Source organism: Mesocricetus auratus, unplaced genomic scaffold (assembly GCF_017639785.1).
Source record: "Mesocricetus auratus isolate SY011 unplaced genomic scaffold, BCM_Maur_2.0 Super-Scaffold_6730, whole genome shotgun sequence".
Taxonomy (NCBI): Eukaryota; Metazoa; Chordata; class Mammalia; order Rodentia; family Cricetidae; genus Mesocricetus; species Mesocricetus auratus.
Window position 1 is genome coordinate 111,331,114 of NW_024429184.1, and position 15,230 is coordinate 111,346,343.

At 40.9% G+C, this 15,230-nt stretch overlaps 1 protein-coding gene across 2 annotated transcripts in view; it reads left to right on the top strand.

Annotated features, from left to right (window-relative positions):
- Positions 1–15,230, top strand: part of Jakmip2 (janus kinase and microtubule interacting protein 2) — a 142,699-nt gene that overhangs the window by 120,267 nt on the left and 7,202 nt on the right. For both annotated transcript variants that reach the window (XM_005069166.4, XM_013112736.3), the window contains 7 exons: positions 1,838–1,936; positions 2,826–2,924; positions 3,723–3,776; positions 4,557–4,622; positions 8,435–8,503; positions 11,007–11,084; positions 13,387–13,590. In XM_005069166.4, the coding sequence (XP_005069223.1) occupies positions 1,838–1,936; positions 2,826–2,924; positions 3,723–3,776; positions 4,557–4,622; positions 8,435–8,503; positions 11,007–11,084; positions 13,387–13,590 (669 nt within the window). The remainder of the gene's footprint in view (positions 1–1,837; positions 1,937–2,825; positions 2,925–3,722; positions 3,777–4,556; positions 4,623–8,434; positions 8,504–11,006; positions 11,085–13,386; positions 13,591–15,230) is intronic.

Below are 15,230 nucleotides of genomic sequence, written 5' to 3' on the forward strand. Positions count from 1 at the left end.
ACTTAGTGATATCCTTCTGGAAGAAAAAATAAAAAGAGGATTCAGTGGTAGAGCACTTGCCTAGCACACCTAAATCTCTGTGTTCAATCCCTGTTACAAAACAAATAAAAAGTTAAGTAGAAACATAAGAAGAGACCAGAAAAAAGTCAGTCACACAGAGAGAGAGAGAGAAGGAGAGACAGAGACAGAGACAGAGACAGAGACCGACAAACAGAAAGACAGAGAGTTTGAGAGGGTGCAAGGCAGGGGAAAAAGGCCCTCACTGATCATATTAGCAAATGTCACATGTCGCAAAGCTCCTCACCCTTGCTCTGTTGCTGTTGTCCTTTAATCTCAGAGATGTTCCATGATGTGTTGTTACAATCCCTTATCATGCAATTGATTCCAGTATGCCTTCTGCTTTCCTTTAATCTGATTTTTTTTTTGTCAAAAAGAAATTTTTTGGACTATGTCTTCTAATTCGTAAATAGAAACACACATACCCACCAAATACACACACACCAAATATTTTATTTTCAGTTACATGTTTTGGAAAATATTATCTATATAATTAAAGCCTCTGTGTTTGTATTTCTACACTTAAGCTTTTAAACTGCCACTCTGCATAACGATTGCTTCATACTTAATGACAAGAAAAACAGTACATAAAGACTATCAGATTCCTTAAAATCCACAGAGGGCTCAGACTTGATCCCTGCCTGAGGGGAAGACACATTGGTACACATCTGAGCTAACCCTTGTCTCATGCTTCATCAGGTTATACAGGATGCCCTTGAGAAAGTCTCATAGGACAATAGTGTGGCGCTACGTACCTGTAGTCCCTATAGAAACACTAGGGCAGGAGGATCAGTGGTGGCCAAGAGTTGGAAGCCAGCCAGATCCACATAGAGAGACCCTGTCATAGAAAACCAACTAATTGGTAGCAAATAAACAACAACAAACAGCCTCACAGAACAATGGAGAAAGAGGTACCATTTGTGAATGTTTGGACGAGAAGAGGTACACAGAACTGCTTGGCATTTGGTGAAGTGAACGATTTCTTTGTAGTATAGAAGATAGAGGAGTGTTTTCCAGGTGGATAAGAACAGAGGAAGCTCCTGGAATCACAGGGTAGATAAAGACTGCTGTGTGTGTGTGTGTGTGTGTGTGTGTGTGTGTGTGTGTGCATGTTCACATAAGCCTGTGCAGAGATGACACTAATAACGTTGAAGTCTGAATGATCAAGGGTGAGCAGTTTTCTAAGGTTTATAATTCCGTATTATGGAATCTCATGTCACTCTATTCAGCAATTGAAACTTTCAGTTTTGTATGTACCAGCTGTTTAGAGCAATTACTGTGTGTTTCAGAATTCCTACGAAAGTTTACATCAAATTTTATCACCGTACAAAAGGTTGTTTGAGGCGATGGGCATTAATTAGACTGCAGCCACAACCTTCTATAATTGTGAGCTGTACATTAATGGTGAAAATTTTCCTGTGACAACTGGTGTTTTCAGAGATAAGCATGTTAATTGCCCTCATAAGCACCCTTAAATCTGTCCCCAGCACACTGTGTCTGACCTGTATGGGACAATTGAGTGTTTCAAATTCACTGTCTATAGAAGCTCTAGTCTTCATGCTCAGAGAAAGGCTCTCCTTGACATTTGTCTCTGTGCCTTCCAAAATTAGCTGAAAGATGGCTACAAGGAAAGCCAAGCCTATCTGAACCACATCTCCTAATGGATGGTTGTCATGGTCTAGAACAAACCCTACTCCCTGAGTGGATGAAGGCTGTCCATGCTTTCTTTGCCAAAGTGCTCCTTGCTGTGTTCACCTAACTCCAGGGTTTACTTTATCAGATAGAGAAACAGGAAGCAGAGAATCACCGGCTACAGCAGGAACTGCAAGATGCCAGAGACCAGAATGAGCTGCTGGAGTTTCGCAACCTAGAACTAGAAGTAAGGAAATGCTGATACTAATGATGCCATGATCATGATATGCACAGAGTGTGATAGGGCTGGGGTCTGAAGTAGGCTTTTCAGAATCATACTCTCACTTGGACCTCAGAGTGAGCTCAGGAGTCTATAGCTGTGACAATTGAGACTAAATACCTTCAAATTGTTGTTCACGCCATGCTGGCTGGTAATGGTAAGTCTTGAGGAAGCGTCAAACTGTCCTCACACAGCCTGCTTTTCCAACAGCTGGGCAATTGATTTTAGGAAATACCTAGATTTATCAGGCCAAACTTGAGGTGCCTGCTTTGGAGGATTTGTTTTTTAAATAAAACATACTCATGCCACACCTTCATTGTATTCTACAAAATGTGACTAAGGTTCTGGGTGATGGCAAATTCCTGTTTGAGTCTTCTGTTATTTGTCTACTGATGTTTGTCTTGAGGTTATTTCAGATTAGGTCTGGGGGTGAAGTTAGAATTGCTGTGCTCCAGGGGAGGAGAGTGAGGCCTCCATGCAGTCTATATATATAACCCTTAAAGAATGAGAGGATTAAATGTGCAGAGGCTCTTTACTACCATAAACCTTCAGAGCAAGCCCACCCTCTGATATCTGAAGAGAATAAATATTCATACTGTTTAAATTGCACCTCCGCTTGCCCCATTTCCCTGAAAAGGAATCTTCAAGGATGGATGACACCATCTATAAATTTTCTCCCTTGTTTTTAGTTGACTGACTGCTTAATTCTCTTCCATTCAATTTAGGCATGTACATCTTGAGTTTGATAATTTTTTTGCCACATGACACATTGACAAACCACCTTACCAGTATAAGGAGACAACTAGCTTAGTGTTTGATAGGTTGTCACTTCTTTTCTCTTCTTGCATTCTTCAAGGAGAGAGAGAGGAGATCGCCTCCATTTAACCTACAAATTCACCCCTTCTCCGACGGTGTGAGTGCTCTGCAGATCTACTGCATGAAAGAAGGTGTCAAGGTAGGCTGACATTGGATCGTCTGTGCACGCAGACATTAGGAAAATGGGGACTGGGAAAGGAACAGCTGCTCACAGCCACTCTGTATGTCAGTGCCTAGACAGCAGGACAAAAATAGTCACACATCTATTGGAAAGTCAATAGGATGTAAAAATGAATGTTTGACTGGGATATAAGTAATAGCAACGAACAGAGAGGGGCCATTTGGATCAGAGTAACACAGTGGATGGTGCAGAATCAAAACTTGCATTAAAATAAATACTATTAATTACCTCGGGGAAATAGAAATAAACTGTGTGCTTCAAGAAACACAATTCAAGTCAGGCAGATAGAATATGTCACCTGAGTCCCTTTATTGTGGCTTCCCAGGTGCTACAGAATTCATTGTCGTGGATTACTGAGTGAGATTTCTGAAGTCGTCCAGTTCTTGCTGCTTTTGATGGATTCAATTAAATTAGGATTTTTGTCCTTTAGGAGGGATTAGGCTTTATAACATGCTGTTTACTGGATCAAATGTGATTCCTCCTTTAGTGCTTAGTGGAACACATTTCATGTAGAAAGGTTGAGATGGCTGGTGTAGTTCTGTTCTCCACAAAATAGATTGCCCAGCAGTCCTAATGAAAAGCATGAGGACTTCCCCCTGAGGGACAGCTGGGGTGCCTCCCGCTGTGCCTGGTTGGTCCCTCTCCTTCTGCCTGGCTCTTCCTGGTTCCACTCTGAGTTACCCAGAGTACCTGCGTCAGTGCCCTTCTCTCTGGCACACCTGGGCCTAACTTGAATTCATCTCCTTGATTTTGCAGGATGTCAACATCCCCGATCTCATAAAGCAGCTTGATATCCTGGGCGATAACGGGGTAAGTAACACAACGATTACATGTGACAAAGGTGTAGATTGGCCTAAATAGAGTTAAGAAATACTGGCAGTGTGCCAAGTATAAGACAATGACAAATAGACAGCATACCTACCTAAGCATGTACCTCCTCACAGAGAATCTGACATGCCAAAGCATCTATAGGCATGACGGGAAGGTAACTGCAGAAAGGAGATGTGGAAGAGGGCTTCATAGGAAGGGTTCAGGTTGGAATGCAGACCACATCTGCAGTGATTAAAGTTAATTACCTCCTGACTGCAGTTCACAGACATCCAGTGTAGAATTAATCAGCCAGGCAGTCGGAGAGACTGCTAAACACTAGGGTTGTTGGCAGCCCTATAAAGTGAAGCAGGAAGCTATAATTTTTTTCTTTTTAGAAGCTCCCTCTGAGCAGGGCCAAGGGCTGTTAATTCAGGGGCAGCACAACTCATAGCAGAATAATGTGAACAGCATGCCTAGTACATTGGGGAATGTATAAGGAAAATGGCACACCATTTTCCCCTTGAAAATGAGAACCAACGAAATCTTGTCAGAACGAGTTGGCTCCTCCTTTATTCCGGGTTTCTTAGTGTGACTCTAATGAGGTGTGTGTACAGTCACACAAAGCACTAGACCTTGCACGAGGATCTTTGTGAGGAATTATTAGGAGCTAGAATGTGCAGAGGCTATTTGCACACATGTTGTGTTCACGGCACACGTATTTTCCATGGTGCAAATGTCATGAACATTTTCTCCTTATTGTCTTTCCTTTATCTTTCACAGAACTTAAGGAATGAAGAACAGGTGGCCATAATTCAGGCCAGCACTGTGCTGTCACTGGCAGAGAAGGTAACGAATGAAGCTGACATTTCTAGTCATCCAGTGTTGATCTTGGTATCTGAGAGCAGGAGAGTGAAACACCTGCCCTGTGCACCCAATTTTCTGTCATTGGATATGTAATAAGTGATTTGACCCAGGAGAGAGAGAACTAACAGAAGTCTATATACCACTCTGGAATGGATGGATTTTTTTTTACATTAAAGTCACTTGCAAAATACATCATTCATTATTCAAGCATTCCCAGCAAACTGGGAAGCCAGTAAGAAGGGTTTTGTTGAGAGCTGGTGAAACTAGAGTTGCTCTAGTCACAGGCTGTCCCTTTAGTGAGTGTGTGCACACCTATTGTTCCCCATAGATTCTGTGGCTTGGTCCTTACTGACTACAGCCTCAGCCTCAAAGTGCAACAGTATTGGTGTACTGCTGACCTCTTGTGTCTGAACCTGGCAAATGACCTGACAGATGGAAGAGAACCAAGACAGAAGCCAGATTCCTGATTGTGTCCAAGTCTATGAATCCATAGCCAGGTGTGGTGGTACACTCTTTTTATCACAGCACTTTGGAAAGACATAGGCAAGTTCAAGGCCACCCTAATTTATATAGCAAGAATCTGTCTTAAAAATTTAATTATAAAAAAATGAATCTGCACATAGCAGAGAGTCATGTACGCATGTTTCAATAACATGAAAATTTTAATGTATATGTTCATTGAGATGAGTTCTCAATTCTGAAAGGCATGGCCATAATGTTAAAAGTTATATGAAACCTTGAACAATACTCAGCTCTTTTGAATTTGAAATGATCAAATTCTACCGGTCCAATAGCAATGTCTAATTCTCAAAGTAATAACATAAAGATGAAGGAGCTGTAGGGTCTTATTCCAACCATGGAAGGCTGAGCCGGGTCTGAGAAAGGGTAAATGCACCGCTCACCCATTCCCCAGCCTCCCAGGATCCTGGAAACAATCATATGCACTGGGGAGAATAGTCAAGCAGGAACTCCTTTATTGCCCCACAGCAAGCACCTTTTAAAGCAAAAAACCCACAGAGAGGGAAAACAGCCTGTCAATGGTTTTAAGGGTCAGTCTATCATATGCCTAGGTGCCCTATGCTTTACCTAGTGAACACTAACTATTCATGCAGTGAACTCGTCTGGTTCCATCTTGGCAATCAACCACCCTTTTTTGTAAAAATCTCAGGACTCACCCTCCTGACTCCCCCTCAGTGCCATCTTTAACTGGTTCATGTGCCCTTCAAAGGGAGGGAAAGAAAGAAGTACTGTTGTAGAACTAAAAATACAAAATATTGGCACAATCCATTGACTGGTATCTATTTAAGCAAACCACTTTCATATGATCTTACTTCAAGCATTTTGCTGATAACTTGGAAAGTTTTAATATGGACCAAGTATCAAATGATAAAAGAAACGAATGTTAGTTCTGCGAAATGTGAAAATGGATGTTTTGTTTGTTTTCACCTGAGCATCTAGAAAGAAATGATCAGTAAGAGCTTACTGAAGAAGTAAATGAATGAATCCATTGACACCCCAAGAAATAGCACACTTTGTATCAGCCATTCCAAGTGTTTATGTGGCAACAGTGATCAGAGCTTCTTCCTCAGCTGAAGGCATGAGGGATGGCAGTCCTTTAATGCATGTAAAATTGCCTTTCTTTGGGGCTGCAAAGAAACGTAGGCTGATTCTATGAAAGGTGTGAACTAGGGAGGTAAGAAAAAGGAATTAGCACTATATGCCTCGTTTGGTCCATCACTCTTGCCCTGGTCCCAGTGTCAGTGCGCTGTAGTCTGCTAAAGCTCAGGGACACTTGTGGACTGCTTCTTTTAAACTGGCCTCTTCTAACCACTGAATATAGATATCATTATCACATTTTCCACACGGAAACAGAATCATAGAGAAGGTCGGTGCTCTGCCCAAGGTTGCTGTAGGTTTCTGTCCCACCATGTCACATGGCCTTGTTAGGCCCAAATAAACACACAAAGACTTATATTAATTATAAAATTGTTGGCCAGTGGCTAGGGATTCGTACTGGTCAGCTCTGCCTTAACTATTAACCCATTTCTATTAATCTATGTATTTCCACATGGTCTTGGCTTACCAGAGAATGCCCAGTCCTATTACTCCTTTGTGGTCTACATAGCGACTGTTTTTGGCAGGCTTTCTCTACCTACCTCTTCCAGAATTCTCCTCATATCCTCACCCCACCTGTTTTCCTACCTTATTCACCAAACAGCGTTTTATTCATCAACCAATAAAAGAAACATATATACAGAAGGATATCCCCCATCAATTGAGATAAGACCCAGAATCAGTCTCCTTCATCTATTCACCAGATGCTTATGTAGCCCAGAAAATCCCTAAGCAGGCTGTCAAGAGCTGGGCCATTGGATCTGTGGTGATCTAGTACCTTCCTTTCTTCATGTCTTTCTTGCATGACAGTGTCCAACTGTACTAGGTGGTAGCTGTAAACACTGGTAGAAAGTAAGGGGATGAATGCATAAGACACATACTTGCCCTAGGAGCTTATGACATGTGTAAATGATTTTTTTGCAAAGGTGTAGACCTTTGCAAATAAGCTTAGAGTCATCTCCTCCATTAGAGACTCTCCTTTGGTTCAAGTCTTAGGTTATTCTCAATGTCCTCTTTGATCTTAAGACTATAAATCTAACAACAGTTACTAATTTGTAGACGATCATTGGTCAAAGTACACACCTAGACAAAATTCCAACAGTGGCAGTCTGTGTGTCTTTATATAAAAAGGTAACTGCAGGGGTTTTAAGTAAGAAAGCATAGTGGACTCAGAACTGTGTCACCGTAGGTATCATCATTTTTCAAATATGGGCAGAGACACGAGAGACTGACCACTCTGGTGTCATAGTGTGGTCTCAAGAACTGGGTGAGGGGTTCCAGTCACGCTTTGTCTCCAAAGGCTCTAGGGCGTAGAATTGCTTCATGTCACATGCCGTATGTCAACACTAAAGAGAAATAAATTCTGACAGTGCAACACTTTAGTGACTGTCACCTCACACATTTTTAAAAATTTTTTTCATTGTTATTTACACCACTTGACATATAAAAACTTGTGATTCGGGGGACATCAGGCTGCCTTTGAAAACCACACAGCAAAGAAAAGCTAAACCTGAGCAGGAGCTTGAGAGGCTCTCTCCAGTACTCTCACATAGTTACGCCCAGTTGCCTCCATAAGATCTAAGCTGGCATTCACCTTGATGGACACCCATTCTGATCACTGGTTCTATTGAGCCATGTAGAGTATGCTCATATGATAGGACCCAGACACAGTGTGGTTATTAATAGAACATCAAAATGTGCAGTCCGAGTACTAAGAAAATACTTTCACTTTGTGTTTATTTAATGTCTTCACTTAAACATTATTCTTCACCACATTACAGAAATAATTTTCATTTTACTCTTTCTCATAACACCCACAACATTGATCTATTAGGCATGGTATTCTTTGGAATTCCCTTCCCTTATTCTTCCTTTAGACTTCAGTTCCCAAGAAATCCTCCCATGGGGTGTGAAAGCTTTGCTACGCTTAGTCACCACTGAAGTCTTAGTAGCTGACACATAGTAAACATCAGAGGACATTTGTTGAATTAATGATGCATGGGAGATGACAGCATTTTGTCTAAACTCCAGGACATAAGTATGCTTAATGTTGTCACCTAAGGTTTCAGTCAGTATCAAGAGACACAAAGGGAAAGACCAAGCACTCCAGTAAACAACACACAGAATTCATGCCACATCCCACAATCATGCCCAATGTCTCTATCTTCTTAATCCTTTAGTGGATCCAGCAAATTGAAGGAGCAGAAGCCGCCCTGCACCAGAAAATGATGGAACTGGAAAGTGACATGGTAAGCATTAAGAGGAAAGCATTATACCATAATGGAAAATGAATGCCACTTCCACCACTTTCCTCCAGCACCAGTGGAAGTGTGTGACTGCCCTGTCGGTCTGTGTACAGACTAGGGGCTTACTTTTTCAGAAGTAGCCGATGACATCAAGCTCTAGTCTTCCCCCAAAGCATACCGTGCATAGGCAACATTAATAAAACTAATGTTGAAGGAAATTAAGTAGGGTATTTTCTCTCAAGCCAAATGATTTTTTTCTGCTGTGAATAATTACCAAGTTAAAAAAATTGCATACTTGACAGCATGTCTGGTTTTAAGAATCCACAAGCTATTTTATCTCAGTTAGGATAGCTACCGTTGAAAATAAAAATAATAGTGACAATAGTTGTCAAAGGCATGTAAAAGCTGGAACCCAGGGCACTGCTGAGGTATGAAATAGTATGAATATGGAAAACAGCATGGGAACTGCTTTAAAAACTCAATAGAATTATCATATGACCCAGAAATAGAATGGAAATTGGGGTGTGACAGCTTACTGTACACCTATTCTCATAATGACATTATCCACTAAAAGATGAACATAGCCAAAATACCTATTGAAGATTGAATGGATGTGCATAGTATGTTGTGCATATGTGTTGGTTGAGTCTAAGATAACTGTTGGACAGAGCCCCTCTTTTATCTGGGGCTACCTCTTCATCTTCTTTCCAAACATCTCTCACTCTTGTTGCAGCTGACATCTCCAAACAAGTATCCCTGGTGTCTAGTGAAGGGTGCAGCATAGATAACAGCGTTGAAACAAGCTGTCACAAAATAACAAACACTATCATTCCATGCATATGAGTGGCTAGTGTCATAACATTCATGAGAAAAGAAAGCACTCTGTGGCTGTTAAGAGTTGAGAGAAAGGAAAAAACCACAGGGTTATTAAAGGAAAGTAGTTTCTCTTTTGCAAAATTAAAGAGTTATTGATTTCATAACAGTTTGGATGTATTTCACACCATGAATATGTACTTTAATGATTAATGTGTTAATTGTATTTCATGTGTATTTTCACCCAATTTAAAACAATGTATCTCTAATCATAGGAATTAATAGGATATTAACTTGCAGCATTATATATAATCTTATAGCAAGATGTCATTTAAATGATAATTGTTAAAACAAAGTTAATAGGTTCCTATTAAGACATGAAATTCTATGATAACAATCGTTTGTATCTTACAATACTTAACAGTTTTGGTTATCATAAATAGCTTGTACAGTGTTCATGTTTAACGAAGAAATTAAGATGGATAGTGAAAGCATGTAAGAACTGTTTGTGTTTAAGGTGCCATTGGAAGCCCCTTTGATAGACAGTTACTAACACAGCAGCCAGCCTTTATGGGGTGCTTTGAGCAGTGGGACCCAGCAGTGGAAAAGGAAAACCCAAGCAGCATTACTGCACAGTCTCAGAAGAGAGCACAGCTGGGTTTTCAACCTTCCAATCACCTGGAATCCCTCTCCACTTAAGAACACAAAGAAATGATTGACTTGCATATGGAAATATGCTGTACCCAGAAACAAAGTTTTAACTAATAATGGCCACGCAGTGTATAAGAACTGAGGATGTATGAAGAAACTTCAGGATTATGTACCCCAGCTCAAACAAGCTTTGCAACAGGGGCTAATAAATATTCATCAAATGGCTCTGTGTGTGTGTGTGTGTGTGTGTGTGTGTGTGTGTGTGTGTGTGTGTGTTTGTGTAATCACCCTGGCTCTTTAAAATGTCCTTCATCTTTGTATTTATTAATTTGAATAAATTAAGTCTGTTTATTATATAACATCCCTGTGTTAAATTTCATGACATTCTTAGGAAAACATACTATAACAATACACAGCTGTTTTCTGTATTCTCAGGAAACTGGTTTCAGGCCTCCCTGGAAATACCAAAGTCCCCAGATGCCCAAGTTCCTTTTTATGAAATGCCACAGCTCTGTATATAACCTACACAACCCTCTTATGAACCTTAAACCATCCCTAGATTGTGATTATGTATTATTCACATTTATAATGTAACTGCTTTCTAAGCTATTATTATACTTATTCCTTGTTTCTAAGGGATGATGAAAGAAAATGGCAAAGTCAACAGATGTTTCATTCCAAAGATGCCTGAGTCTCTAGGTGCAAAACCAGGAGAAACAGAAAGACAAATAGACTTACAACTTAGTATGAACCATTTCAAAATCTGTCCTTAATTACCCACTCTCAGACTGGCTGGAAAGTCTTTACGAACATTCCATGTGACTCCTTGTTATACCTTTTATGCTTCTTGCTATTGATTTTCACTTCTGTATGTGAGGCTGTGAAAGCTACACTAATTTCTTAGAAGAGAACCACAGTTGTACAAATGCTAGTGATTTGTCTTGTGTTCTAGGGAAAATATTCATCTGTGTTGCTTTCATGTATCGCTTTCTAATTAACTGAGCTTGCTCTCTCAATTTGTCAATGTGACCCTTTTTTATAGGAACAATTCTGCAAAATAAAAGGCTACCTGGAGGAAGAACTAGACTACAGAAAACAAGCTCTTGACCAGGCGTATATGGTAGGTACCCTAAGTGGCCGACACTCTGCTTGCTCATCACACTATACCATAGAGCTAAGATGTCCTGTCTAACTTGTCATTTCGTGTAGTTGAATACACACAGCATGTATGCAGTCATTAATTGCTGCCTCAATTTGGGAACAGAAGCCCCAAGATGGTTTCTGCTATAATATTCTATTTTATACATAATTCTAATTCATTCTTAAATCAAATGTGTACTGTCTGGTAATATTTAGATGAAAGACATACTGAATGCTATTGTACATCCAAGAGGATTGTATTAAACCAAGTACCATCATTTGAAACTCTAATATAATAATAGGACAATAATGGATTTAATGTGTGTTACGCAAATTTTAATTCATTTATTTCTTAAAATAAGCATATAAATCACAGACAATCTTGTTATTCCTACCTCACATGTGAGAAAAACAAGGCTTATAGAGTAAAGTCTTTGCTCAACTTTGTAGAAGGGTAAGCTGTAATGTAGCTCTTACTCCAGAAACTGTAGCCTACTTTAGGCCCATAATGCAGCCACAGCAAGGGAGGCCATGGTGGTAAGTGGACGGTGCCTTCTTCTCCCCATACACAGCTGTACTTATAGAGGCTCATGACTGATCCCCCTGCTACAAAATGCACACTGCCAAATGCTTGACAGTGGACTCCACTCTTCTTCTCTCCTTATGCCCACCTTCATGGGTTCATAGTAACAAACCAGGAGACACAGAACAAACTAATGGAAGACTTTAGAGCTTGCTAGCAGAGGTTTTTATGGTGCTCTCATAACTCTGGGGGAAAGAGTAAAATGCTGAACCCCTGTTTGTATCAAAGATGGTTAAGTCTGCCCTCTCCCAAGCGAGTAAGAGATCTTGCTATAGACTAGTGGGGAAGCAAGAGAATGAGAACTGGTCACTAATAAGAAAATAAAACACCAATTTATTTTCCCCATGCCTTATCCTTTTATCCTTGTCTCTCCTGCCTTGAGAAAATAAAATTAAGCTAGGCTCCTGAAAGAAACTCTTGAGACCTCGTTCAGAATATCATATTTAATTTTCAAAGGATGAAATATGTGTTGTCCAGGAGAAGTAGTAGAAAAGTATGCCCTATTGGGGTTTGGAAACTCACTTCTCTCAGAATTATGGGGAATGAGCTGGGCATTGGTGGCACACGACTTTAATCCCAGCACTCAGGAGGCAGTGGTAGGAGGATTTCTGTGAGTTTGAGACTAGCCTGGTCTACAAGAGCTAGTTCTAGGACAACCTCCAAAGCCACAGAGAAAACCTGTCTCAAAAAAAAAAAAAAAAGAAGAGGAAGAAAAAAAATTACAGGCAATGGGATGGGATTATAGATTTCGGCAACTGTGTTTGACATAGGTCACACACACACAGAGACAGAGACAGAGAGACACAACAGTGAGAGACAGAGAGACACAAAGAGAGAGATAGAGATTAAATATAGTGGATAATTTATCTATTTGAGCAACTATAAACCCCAGTCAAGCATAAAAAAGGGGAACTAGGTACTGGGAAGGTGACTCAGTCGCTCAAGCGCTTGCCACTCAAGCATGAAGACCTGATCCCAGTGCATCAGTTAAAGCCAGATGTAATGACGAACACTACAGCCCAACTGCTAGGGAAGCCAAAGCAGGAATAATTAGTGAGCCATGGAGTCGTTGAGAGATACCATCTCAAATACTATGGTGAACGTTGTTGAAAAGGTACTGATGCTAAGCTCTGGCCTGCACGTGCGAGCACACACACACACACACACACACACACACACACACCACCCTACTAGGGAAACTCCATGATTTGAGGCCATTTTTTAAATCATATTTCCCATTTTTTCAAGGAAAAAGCATGGAAACCATAAGATATCTTCAGTTACAGAGAGTTGTCCTGTGAATGAGAGATGGCGTTTTATGTTTGAAATAGCTCTCCAATTTCAAGTACTTTCCCCCTCCTTACACTTATTCCTAATACTACAGTCACTATGGCATGCTGTTTCAACCAGCTGTGGGGGCGTCAAGTAGGAAGAATAAGCCCATTCCCAGCTACATTTGAAAAATGTAGTCATTATGCAGAGGGACTCCTGAATGAACAGGATCCCAAGAAAGAAAGAAAGCTGACTTACAGAGAAGTCTGTGCATTGTGTGGGTTCCATTTGTGGCAGCTAATAAAGGGAATGTCCAGAGAGGAATCAGGCAGGAGACATTCCTGTCTCACCCATCCACACACAGCCTCCCCACATCACGCCCAAATGCTCAGTCCCAAAGTTAGACTTTTCTGATTCTATTTGCCAGAGAATCCAGGAACTAGAGGCTACCTTGTACAATGCTCTGCAGCAAGAAACTGTGATCAAGTTTGGCGAACTGTTAAGTGACAAGCAGCAGGAGGAGCTGAGGACGGCTGTAGAAAAATTGCGGCGACAGATGCTGAGAAAGAGCAGGGAGTACGACTGTCAGATCCTCCAGGAGAGGATGGAGCTCTTGCAGCAAGCCCACCAGGTGAGCACCAAGCCCTGCATCTGTGTAGTCAACCCTAAGCGCGTGGGACTTAGTAACAAGCTCTGGATGTAAGAACACAGCAGCTCCAGAGACCAGCGGTGAGTGAAATGAGTAACTCCTTCCCGCTGTCACTCAACACAGGGTGACAGGTTGATCATAAAACTTGGTCTTGAGGAAAATGACCTTTCAGAGGTACTGAACGTGGCTATCATTTTTTAGCATGATTTTGTCACAGGCCCCAAATCTATTGATTACTCTCCTGTGCGAGGGGTCAGGGAACTGCCTCTGCTTTCCTTGTTCCTGACAGTAACTGAGCCAGAGGCAATCATCTGAAAAGAGAAAAGGGCATCAGAGACCATCTCTTCATTCTCAGGACAAGCAGCAATAATAGCAAAGCCTGGAGGCTGCTGTGTGCTGCCTGGCTTTTGCTCCAACTGGATCTGAAGGTTGTATTTGCAGCTGGAACAATGCTCAGTGGTTAAGAGCATTGGCTGCTTTTCCAAAGGGCATAGGTTCTATTCCCAGCACTCACATAATGGCTCATAACTGTCTGTAACTCCAATTCCAAGGACTCTGATGCCCCCTCTGACATCCTCAGTCACCAGGTATGCCCATGGTATATAGACATGTATGAAGGCAAATCACCCATATTCATAAAAATAAATTAAGAATGTAAAGGCTGTAGTTGAATCATTTTACCTCATCTTCACAGAAGCTCTAAGAAGTAAGTGTTCCTATGATCTCACTTGTGGGAATGAAAAGTACTCAGACGATTTATTAAACATAGTAAGTAGGAGAACAAACTCAGACCAGGTATGCAGGCCCCTGAGACCCAGGCGCTAACCACTGCAGGCTGCTGTCATATACAGCTTAAGGCATTTGTGATTTACGTGAACCATGTAGACTGGCAAGCCAAAACATAGGCACCCATTACCAACTTTCAGCCAAAACTCTTGGTAATTCTTCATTCGTATTGTACCTTGACCAATGAGCAACAGTAGAGTCCTGTCCAAAGAGCAAATTCAAAGGAATTTCAGAATTCCTATTTCCAGTTTGTAGTATGTGGTATTCAGGCTGTGACAATCTGCTGAAATATATAGGAGGTACAAGGCATGCATTGAAGTCAATGCAGTAGTAAAGGAATTGTGGTTTTTATGATAGCAGTAAGAGCAAGCCATGGAAGTCTGAGAGCACAGACAGAACCAAGGGCTTTGTGTTCTCCACACCAGCAGAGCTCTCGAGTCATTGCCCCAAGATGATATGCAAATTTCTATTAGGAAGCCCTCAGGATTACAAAGCTTTGCAGTTTGACCTGTGGAAAGTTTTTGAAAATGGGTTATTTTGGGGGATTTTGTTTGTTTGTTTGTTTCTCTGTTTTTACTTCTACTGGGGGATAAAAGTGTCTTCTGTACAAATTCCTTTCAATTGCTTACATTGTTTAACAAATTGAGGACTTTGTCTTGTAAGTGCATATGAGATTGTTTTAACATGGACTAATAGTTATCTAAATTTGCTTATGATAAACTCCTGGTGTCCCAGTTTGAGTCTCTTGTTAATCTGCTAGCTAAGCTACCTCTCTTGAAAGAATTTCACTTTTTATGTGACTCAGGCTGAGTTGAAAGAGTCCCCCTCTCTAAAAA